The sequence below is a fragment of the Diospyros lotus genome, chromosome 2 (genome assembly GCF_014633365.1).
Source record: "Diospyros lotus cultivar Yz01 chromosome 2, ASM1463336v1, whole genome shotgun sequence".
Classification (NCBI taxonomy): Eukaryota; Viridiplantae; Streptophyta; class Magnoliopsida; order Ericales; family Ebenaceae; genus Diospyros; species Diospyros lotus.
The window spans coordinates 46387101-46397987 of NC_068339.1; the positions used below are offsets into that span (position 1 = coordinate 46387101).

The following is a 10887-nucleotide window of genomic DNA, read 5'->3' on the forward strand; positions in this document are numbered from 1 at the left end:
TTATGATAATCTAAAGATGCATAATAATTTTTTATTTAATTATTTTTTGTAAATAAAAAGTTCATTAAAAAAATTACAAATCATCTACAATTTATATTGGAACATATCAAGAGCAATACGATAAAAAATATATTTAAATTATCAATTTTAAAAAAAAATGTTCTTTGTATAAAAAAATATATACAAATATATATAAATAGTAAAAAAAAAAAATTCAAATATCTTTATTTTAAAATTCAAATTCGCGACCTTCATTTGTATTTAAATAGATATTGAATAAATAAGATTTCAACTAAAAATTTATTAGATGGCAACTGAAAATTACAGGCTATTTAGTTTGTAAACAAAATTTAAATAAAGATAAGATTTAATGAGTTGTAAAATAGGATTATTTTAATTTTAAGGTCATGAATTTAAAATTTATTGATATAATTATTTTTTTAATTTAAAATTATTAAAAATATATTATCAAAATTTAACGAGATTACAAAAAAAAAAAGGTAAAATTATTATGAACGAACTAACTCAAAGTTTTAGTCAAATTGAATATCGAGCCTCGCTCATTTGCTACTTTAAAAATTATTATGAATCAATTTCTTTTCATCTAAAATATAGGAGAAGGAAGAGCTTAATATTTTTTTAATAATTAAAAAATATTATATTTATAAAAAATTAATATATACAAATAAAAATTTAATATTTTAATTATTAAAAATTATTATTTTTAAATTTTTATCGAAACATTAACGCGTCAATAAATGTATCTCTTTTTTCGCGTACCACACTGTTTTAAACTTTGTTTAGGGATTGTAAATAAATAAAATCTGTGATTAAAACAATTTCCATGATCACATTGGTGAATTGTTGCCAAAAACAAACTACTGAAGCACTGCAGTTGGAATTGGGATCACATGCAACATATAGAGCGACGAATCGTCGTCGACGTCAAGATCAACCTAAGCTCAACGCTAAATCGCTAATTAATCAGATCTCATCACCATCATCATCATCATCATCATCATCATCATCTCCATCTCTACCTCCAAACTACTGCAATTTACCGCGAAGAAGATTCACGTATATAATTGATGGATAATCAATAGCAACTGTAGAATTCGACGAGCTCGTCCGTTGAGTCCAAACGCGAGTCACCGGCGGTCTCCAGCATCCAGAGCAAGTGATCAAAAAGCACCACCTCGCACGCCACGCTGATCACTCCGTCGGAGCCGTCCGATCTCTCCACCAGGACTCGGAACAGCGGGTGCTCCATCACCTCGGACCGGATGAGGTACCGTCGCCGAGACCTCCCGACGTACACGGCGTGGAGGTTCCCGGCGACCCTGGCTTCCTCGGTGGTGGAGTCGGAGACGGAGCTGTCGACCTTTCCGATGGACGCCCGCCTCTTCAGTGCAGACCTGAGCTTTGTGAGCTTCAAAATCTTCATAGGGTAGAGAGAGAGAGAGGGGAGAGAGAGAGATCTCAGTGCGGGGAAAAGGAGGGGATGGCGCTGGTATAAAAACAGAGGGAGCGTAGGGGTAAATTTGGAAATTTAGACTTTGAAGGTGCGGGGCCCAGTTTCTGGATATTTTCGCGGGCAAAATACTTGCGGATTTTCGATTGACAAAGTCGGTCGGGGGGAGTTCGGATTATGCACTACATTCATAGTTATAGGATTTTCTGATATATGACCCCCTTCTCCTTCTCTCCCTTCTACCTTTCCTTCCCATGCATCAACAACTGATTTTCTTGTTGCCCAGTCACCTCTTGCGACTATATCCTCCCTCTTATAGTCGTTGTACAGAGAAAAGTGTGTGCAATGACGGTGAGAGGGATAATGCAGCGACGAGAGAGAATTGTTGGAGCAAGAAAATGAGAACGAGGTATTTTATAATTGAGTGAAAGGTATTTTTCTCATTTAAGTTTTGTGTACGCCAACCTGTAATGTACAAATAACAAAATTTGGAGAGTTAAAAGTTAAACCCATGTGGCATCACACGTAAGAGAGAGCAAAAGTTTAGTTTATCTGAATTAATCGAATTAAACTAATAATTTGTCAATTCGGTTCAATTTTGATTTAGTTTGGTTAATTTTTTTTCAAAAGTTTGATTTTTCAATTTTTAGTTCAATTTTTTTTATTAGAATAACCAAACTAACTAAACTGATCGAATTTTAACATGATATTTTGATATTTATAAAATGATGTCATTTTCGTTAGTTTTGTATGTTTTTTATCAGTTACTTCTGATTTTTTTTTTCTTCAGTTCATATGGTTTGGATTTAGTTTTTTTACTTATCAGTTAATTCGATTTTTCGAGTTAATCGATCAATTTGATTCGATTTTACTTCTCGATTTAGTTTAATTGGTTAGTGGACCATTCGGGCCCAATCTCGGCCTTCTCCTTAGATTGGGCCCTCTCCTTAGGTCTAATCTTGGGCATTTTATTAGGCCCAATCTTAGTCCTCCATTTAGGTCCAACCTTGGCCCAGTGCCAGCCTGCCACGGCATCATTGCGACTCTCACTGGGTATTCACGCGGTCGCCTCAGACCCTACCCTCATTAATGGCGGATCCCATTCACAATAATGAGGGTCCCGTCGTCACCATATTTTCACCTGGGAACCTCCACCGGCACTGGATAACTAGTCCCATCACTTGCAAACGCATGACGCATGCATGCAGAAAGACATCTCCTCATCCTATATCAACCAGCTCTCTTCAGAGTCAAGGTATGTTCTGACCTCTGAAATGTTGATACACTGCTTCTCATTACTCATTTACTCACTCGAATGTCAGAGTGCTTGCAGGTGTCAGCCGCCCCTCGGATGGACCCGTCGCCGGAGCCCACGCCCCGCCTCCTATCGTCGTCTCTTGGTTAGGAAAGAACATCTGGTGCCCACCGTGGGGCTCGGTAAAACTTACCTATCCCATAACTTCATAAGAGCCTCTTAACCCAACCCCCTTACCTTGCCATGGTGCGAGCCAAAAATGCCTTTGCTCAGGAGCCAAACAACACCAACCACCTCCCGCAAAACCTAGCTATTATGGAGGTTCTTCTCTGTCCAACAACTTCAAAACCAAGTCATTAAGTTAACCAAAAACCAACAGCAAGCTCCAAGACTTCTGTTAGGAGCTCGAGATCCACCAGGTCTTCACCTTAGTCGAACACTCGCAGACCAACAGCCAAGTAGAAGCCGCTAACAAGGTTATCTAAGCCGGTTTAAAAAAGCGACTTGATGGCTCCAAATTCACATGGCCAAAAGAACTCCCCATGGTGTTGTGGTCGTATCACACCACAGCTCAAACCTTGACCATGGAAACACCTTTTTGACTCATCTATCGGTCAGAGGCCATGATCCCTGTAGAGATTGAAGAACCTAGCCCCAGGAGACAACATTTTCGTGAAGACACCAACGATGAAGAACAACGAGCCGACCTTGACCTTATCCAGGAAACTAGAGGCCAAGCCCAAATCCACGAACATGCTACCAAACAAAGAGCAGCTCGAAATACAACAAAGAGCAGCTCGGTAACGGAGCTTACTACTTAGTTGAACTCCCAAGAAGGCCCTTGCCCAGGTCATGGAACGCGGCTAGCCTATGGAGATATTATAACTAAGCAACTATTTCCTTACTAGATGTAACGTCGGCCACTCTTGCTAAAGATAGCCTTGTATCAAATAGGCATTGGCAGACCTCGAGCTTCCTCGGTCTAGCCCCGGTCTTGAGTAACCTCGACCACTCTTGCTAAAGATAGCCTTGTATCAAATAGGCATTGGTAGACCTTGAGCTTACTCGATCTAGCCCCGATCTCGAGTAATCTTGGCCACTCTCGCTAAGATAGCCTTGTATCAAATAAGTATTGGCAGACCTCGAGCTTCCTCGGTCTAGTCCCGGCCTCGAGTAACCTCGGCCACTCTCGCTAAAGATAGCCTTGTATCAAACAGGCATTGGTAGACAATAGACCTCGAGCTTCCTTGGTCTAACCTCTGCCTCGAGTAACCTCGGTCACTCTCGTTGAAGATAGCCTTGTATCAAACAGGCATTGGCAGACCTTGAGCTTCGTCAGTCTAGCCTTGGCCTCGATAGAGTAACCTCGGCCACTCTCCCTGAAGATAGCCTTGTATTAAACAAGCATTGGCAGATCTCGAGCTTCCTCGGTTTAGCCCGGCCTCGAGTAACCTCGGCCACTCTCACTGAAGATAGCCTTGTATCAAACAGGCATTGGCAGATCTCGAGTTTCCTCGGTCTAGCCTCGCCATCGAGTAACCTCGGTCACTCTTCCTGAAGATAACCTTGTATCGAATAGGCATTGGTAGACCTCGAGCTTCCTGGGTCTAGCCTCGGCCTCGAGTAACCTCGGCCACTCTCGTTAAAAATAGCCTTATATCAAATAGGCATTGGCAGACCTCGAGCTTTCTTAATCTAGCCTCGGCCTCGAGTAACCTCGATCACTCTCGCTAAAGATAGCCTTGTATCAAACAAGCATTGACAGACCTCGAGCTTTCTTGGTCTAGCCTCGGCCTCGAGTAACCTCGGTCACTCTTGCTGAAGATAGCCTTGTATCAAACAGACATTGGCAGACCTCGAGCTTCCTCGGTCTAGCCCTAGCCTCGAGTAACCTCGGCCACTCTCCCTGAAGGTAGCCTTGTATCAAACAGACATTGGCAGATCTTGAGCTTCCTCGGTTTAGCCCCGGCCTCGAGTGACCTCAGTCACTCTCGCTGAAGATAGCTTTGTATCAAACAGGCATTGGCAGACCTCGAGCTTCCTCGGTCTAGCCCCGACCTCGAGTAATCTCGGCCACTCTCGCTGAAGATAGCTTTGTATCAAACATGCATTGGTAGACCTCGAGCTTCCTTGGTGTAGCCCCAGCCTCGAGTAACCTCGGCCATTCTCGCTGAAGATAGCCTTGTATCAAATAGGCATTGGCAAACCTCGAGCTTCCTCGGTCTAGCCTCGGCCTCGAGTAACCTCGGCCACTCTCCCTAAAGATAACCTTGTGTTAAACAGGCATTAACAAACATAGAGCTTCCTCAGTCTAGCCCCGGCTTCGAGTAACCTCAGCCACTTTCCCTAAAGATAGCCTTGTATCAAACAGGCATTGGCAAACCTCAAGCTTTCTCGGTCCAGCCCCGGCATCAAGTAACCTCAGCCACTCCCTAAAGTTAGCCTTGTATCAAATAGGCACAGCATAAACAGATCTCGTGTCACCTCGGACTCACTCGACTCGCTAAATATAAGGTAGCTAAGAATTTTTCATTTAATTACTCGTAACTTATTCAATATAAGTATTAACAGGACTTTGGGCACCGCCCCATCATTGCTCTAGGGCTTCCAGTTTGCCACAGCCCTATTGAGCCACGCCTTGTATCAGACATGCGCACAAGACCTCGAGCCCGCCTCGGTCCTCTATTTGCAGTGCTCTAGACCTAGGTCGACACAGTCAGTCACAAGACCTTGAGCCCGCCTCGGTCCTCCATTTGCAGTGCTTCGGACCAAGGTCAATATGGTTCGTCACAGGATCTCGAGCCCACCTCGATCCTTTATTTGTAGTGCTCCGGACCTAGGTCGACGCGATCCGTCACAAGACCTCGAGCCCACCTAGATCGTTCGCTAGCAGTGCTCTGAACTTAGGTTGACGCGATCCGTCACAGGACCTCGAGCCCGCCTTGGTCCTCCATTTGCAGTGATCCAGACCTAGGTCGACGCGGTCCGTCATAGGACCTTGAGCCCGCCTCGGTCTTCCATTTACAGTGCTCCAGACCTAGGTGGACGCGATCTGTCACAACACCTTGAGCCCACCTCGGTCCTCTATTTGCAGTGCTTCGGACCTTGGTCGACGTAGTTCGTCACAGGACCTTGAGCCCACCTTGGTCATTCTTTTGCAGTGATCCAGACCTAGGTCAACGCAGTTCGTCACAAGACCTCAAGCCTGCCTCTGTCCAACTTCCACTCTAAAGTCGTACCTTGTACCAGACAGGCACGCCGAACCTCTTGTCTACCTAGGCCTGACTCCAAAGTCGTGCCTTGAATCAGACATCCAGCTTTCCAAAACTAGCGTATGCAACAAAAATCGTCCAGACTTCCCATTCTTTAGCTTGAATGCTCACTTCTCGAACATCTGACCTAGGGGTTGTGGACTGTCTGGGCCCAATCTCAGCCATCTTCTTAGGCCCAATCTCGATAATCTTCTTAAGCCCAATCTCGACCCTCTTCTTAGGCCCAATCTTGGTCTTCCCTCTGGACCCAGCCTTGGCCCAGCGCCAGCCTGCCACGACATCATTGCGACTCCCATTGGGTATCCACGAGGCCACCTCAGACCCTGTCCTCATTAATGGCGGATCTCATCCACATTAATTAGGGTCCCGTCGCCACTATGCTTCCACTTGGGAACCTCCACCGGCGTCGAATAGCCAATCCCATCACCTGCAAACGCACGACACATGCATGCAGGAGAACATCTTCTCCTCCTATATCAACCAACTCTTTTCAGAGCCAAGATATGTTCTAACCTCTGACCTGTTGATACACTGTTTCTCCTTACTCCTTTACTCACTCGGTCGTCGGAGTGCTTGTAGATGCCAGTCGCCCCCCGAATGAACCCGTCACCAGAGCCTGCGCCCTGCCTCCGATTGTCCTCTCTTGATCAGGAAGGAATAGTTACTATATTTGGGTCGATTTGGTAACCGAACCAACCATTTTCACGCCCTACACATAAGTTCAAGTGGCATCAAAATTAATCTTAAATGTTATTTATATATTTAGAGTAATTTTTAGCATATTATATATTTATATTGATTCGATATATAATATAATATATTAATATAAAATTAATATTTTTGAGCATTCAAGTAATATTTTTTAAAACCTAGATCTCCACCACCTTTCTTAAGACTAGCCCACGAGGGATTTCACCTTGCACCCAAGACTAGCCCATGAGATAAGATCAGTTCACTTATGTGGCATGATTATGGCCCTTTATTAGTTTTACAATATGTTTATATAAAAGTACAACTTTCAATGACTAGGTATATCATTTATTGCATATTGTTATTTTGTTTTGTTTTTGTTACTAATATTGACTTAATCATCAAATATTGTATGGCGAGATTGAGTTTTGCTCTCTTCTTACATGTCAAATAAGGTTTGTTTACAATACTAAAAAAATATTTTTAGTTTGTTTTTATAATTTTAAAAACGTCTCAAGACTATTTCATAATATTAAAAAAATATAAGAAATGCATTTCTAATCACAAAGTGATTAGAGATGGAAACATTTTATCTCTCACTCTAATTCAAAAATTTTAAATTTATTACTTGTATTATATTTGATTATTTTTTATTTTTAATTAATAAGTCATGATTCATAATGATAAGAGTTTATGTTTATTTTTTAATTGAATAATTATTTTTTTATATTAAAAATTATATTTACAAAAGTATTCTTAAGCCCGTTCGCATTGGCCCGTTCGGCTGTTTGTTTAATTTTTATTTTTTGTTTATGGTGGGCTTATTGGGCCAATGTTCAGCCCGTTCGCATTTGGGAGGCCATTTATGGGCTCAAAGCGTTTAAGAGATTTATATTAAGCCCATATCAACTAAGAAATGCACGTTGGGTGGGTCATATTGGGCCTTGGACGGTTAGGGAATTAACTTCGGGAGAATCAACGGGCCGACTGGCCCAAAATGGAACTAGGTGAAGAATCGGCCCAATCAAGGCTGGTCGGGGTAGCGGGCACTCACCCCCACAAATAAAAGGTCACGAAACTTTTTAATCTTACAGTTCAGCTAGACCCAAAACGTTAAATTGATCCGGTCTAAATTTATATTTATATTTTTATATTTTTGTGACATAATTATTTAAATTTTTATTATTTTAATTACATCTATATAATTACACTTTTCACTTAATTTAATTCTTATATTTTAATTTTTTTTATAAAGAATATAATTAAAATTATAAAATGTTCGAGTGATCATAAGAAGTCCCTTAAGATTACCCTAATCGTCAACAACAAGGTTGGATGGTTGGAATTCCCAAGTTCAAATCCACTCCTTGCATAATCACTGTAGATCAGACTTAAATTTATCTCTCATGCCAAAAATTATAAAATTGAGCGATAGGAGTCCAAAGGATATTTTATAAAAAAAATATATATAAAAGTACAGAGATAAAAAATACATACAAGTTTGGCTAATCTAATTAAATTCACAAATTTGATTCTATTGAAGACCAAATTGTTCTATCTAAAAATTTTAAAAATTAATATTTAGTCTAAGCCAATCCTAAACTCCATAAATAGGATCAAACTCACCATCTTGTAATATTCTAAATTTCTTAGTGTGTGTGACAAAGCAAGTGATGTTAATTTGCCCCGTGTTTAAAAATTATGAATTATTTAGCATTTTAGATAAAAAAAAATAACATGAATTATTTTTTGTGAAAAATTAATTTTAATTAGTTTTTAGTGAGATTAATTTTATAAATTTAATTTATATATAGTTTTGTTACTTTTTATATATATTTTTTTCTCTGAATCGAACTGATATAATATAAGCGGCACCCGAGGCAACCTTTACACGTGGCAAATAATAAACCCCTTCACCTTTGGTGATCATAACGTGGACGGCTGCGATCAAATCTAAGGTGTGAGCATTCCCTTACAATGCCAGAGTCTTCTAGACATTTCCCTCAGTGCAGTAATGTTCCAAGGATAGACTGCCGTCTGCCCATTACGAAGTTGCTCTTCTAGTTTCCTTCTGAGCCCCGTAATTTTCTCGCCCGTTTCTTGCGAACCAAACAGCTCTTCCTTCTTCTCTTCTGCAGATTATTTTACCTTTGAGAGGTAAGTTCGGCAGGTCAATTCCCCCCCCCCCCCCCCCCCCCCCCCCCCCTTTTTCTTTCGTATTTGCTAATGTCATGCTATGTCTGTTTAGATGTTAAAGAGAATTCTGGGATCTTTTCACTTGCCATGCAAACTTTCTCGTAGTTTCCTAGCGTTTTCCCGGCAGCCAAACAGGGGATTTGGGGGTTTCTGCCATCAATTCTGGGAATTTATAGAAGAAAACGAAATAGGCATTAAAGTGTCTCTCTCTGTTCTTTGGTCTTGCGTACTTCCTGCATTCAACTCATATCTCTGATTTATTCAGCTTTTTACAGTGAGGCCTTATGTGAAAGGGATGACTATCATCTCATGGAGAAAGAGAGAAAAAGAAGAAAAAACTAGATAGCTCCAAATTTATTATGTTTCCAAAATTTTTCTCTGTAACTGTTCTAGGGAAACAGTTTCGAGAGTCGTATTTGCAATTGGGTTGCTAAGAAAATACTGTAATACCATGCAGAATCTGTTAATTTTCCCGAAAAAAATGAGCTCTGTGGTGGATTTTGATCACCTGTTAAACTTCCCGGAGAGTGTGGGGAAACTTGTATTTCCTTCAGGGGTGAATGAGACAGAGAACAGGGGAGTCTATGGCATCCCTGTTGACATTATGGACACTCCCAAAGAGTACATTTTCTACATGGATGTCCCCGGATTATCCAAGTCTGAAATTCAGGTATTCTTTTGCTTTCCTCATTCTGCATTAGCAAATTGATCAAAATTCAGTCTTCCACCATCACTATAGCATTTAGTCTTCTCATCTGAATTGAAATTTGGTTCATTAATCAACAGTTCGGTTCTAGTTTCATTTTTATGCTTTCTGAGTTATTGGATTTAGATTTCGTGATGAGTTATAAGGGTTGTTAAAATGATTAGTGAATTTGAATTTTTATATCCAACAAGGCATGGTGGGATCAACGATTGATATGATGATGTTGGCTTTAGATTTCATGATTGGTGAGATATAATCCATGTAGTCGATTCATCTGGTGGAATTGAGACCTGATATGTTAATTTTTTTATTGGCTTTAGATTTTGTGTTTGGCAACTTTAAATTTGATATAGCTGACTCACTTAGTAGCATTAAGACTTGATATCTTATTGTTTCCCTATTAGCCTTAGATTTTCTAGCACCATTGCCACTTTTGGATGGAAATGCGAACAACTGGATTCAAAGTGCGTGTGCTAATGGGTTCTTAAATTTTGAACTGAGAATGAGAGTAGATTTTGGCAAGCCATTTGGTGTTGCTAAGGATTGGAGATGTGCAAATGATACAGGTCACTGTTGAGGACAACACCCTGGTGATCAGGAGCCATGGAAAGAGGAAGCGTGAAGAGGATGAAGAAGGCTGCAAGTACATCAGGCTTGAAAGGCGGGCACCCCAGAAGCTGCTAAGGAAGTTCCGGTTGCCCAACAATGCCAACAACTCTGCCATCAGCGCCAAGTGCAAAAATGGGGTGTTGACTGTGGTTGTGGAGAAGCTGCCGCCGCCACCCAAGCCCAAGACTGTTGAGGTTGCCATTGCCTGAAAGGACTAGCTGCATCTCCAAGTTATCTGTTGGTTCAACTCTCATCATTATAACTTATTTATAGATAGTAGAACTTATTTATAGATGGTTGTCTCCTTTGGGAGTTATATTCAACTCTGTTGTCGGTAGGACTTATTGGTAGATAGCAGCATCTCCTTTGGGAGTGTAGCTGGATCTGGCTCTAGTTTTTGGGATCTGCATGGTGCTTTGGGGATTGTTTTGCATTTGCAAAATTCAAGATGGCTACCTTAAAGATGTTCTCTACCAAGACTAAGTGACATTTATCTCTCTCTTGGCTATTGATGTGAACTCATAAATACTTGTAAACTTATTCAACAGTCCAGTGATCATGCCAACCAAGGGTGTTGGATGATTGCGTGTTAATTTACTCTCAAGGGAGATTTATATTGTGATCACAGGAGACTATTATAACATCTCACTACTAGGTCAATCTCGATTTGTCCCTGATTTTTTTTTAA

At 40.7% G+C, this 10887-nt stretch overlaps 2 protein-coding genes across 2 annotated transcripts; one reads left to right on the plus strand and one right to left on the minus strand.

Moving 5' to 3' along the window:
• Nucleotides 1-773: 773 nt before the first annotated feature.
• LOC127795591 (auxin-responsive protein SAUR78) lies at nt 774-1465 on the minus strand. Its single transcript, XM_052327371.1, has one exon. It carries the CDS (start codon nt 1442-1444, stop codon nt 1097-1099), a length of 348 nt encoding a protein of 115 aa, XP_052183331.1. The 5' UTR covers nt 1445-1465; the 3' UTR covers nt 774-1096.
• Nucleotides 1466-8680: 7215 nt separating this feature from the next.
• Nucleotides 8681-10859, plus strand: LOC127794557 (17.4 kDa class III heat shock protein). Its single transcript, XM_052325738.1, has 3 exons — nt 8681-8845; nt 9342-9554; nt 10157-10859. The coding sequence occupies exons 2-3, from the start codon at nt 9366-9368 to the stop codon at nt 10406-10408; spliced, it is 441 nt and encodes a 146-aa protein (XP_052181698.1). The 5' UTR covers nt 8681-8845; nt 9342-9365; the 3' UTR covers nt 10409-10859.
• Nucleotides 10860-10887: the final 28 nt, after the last annotated feature.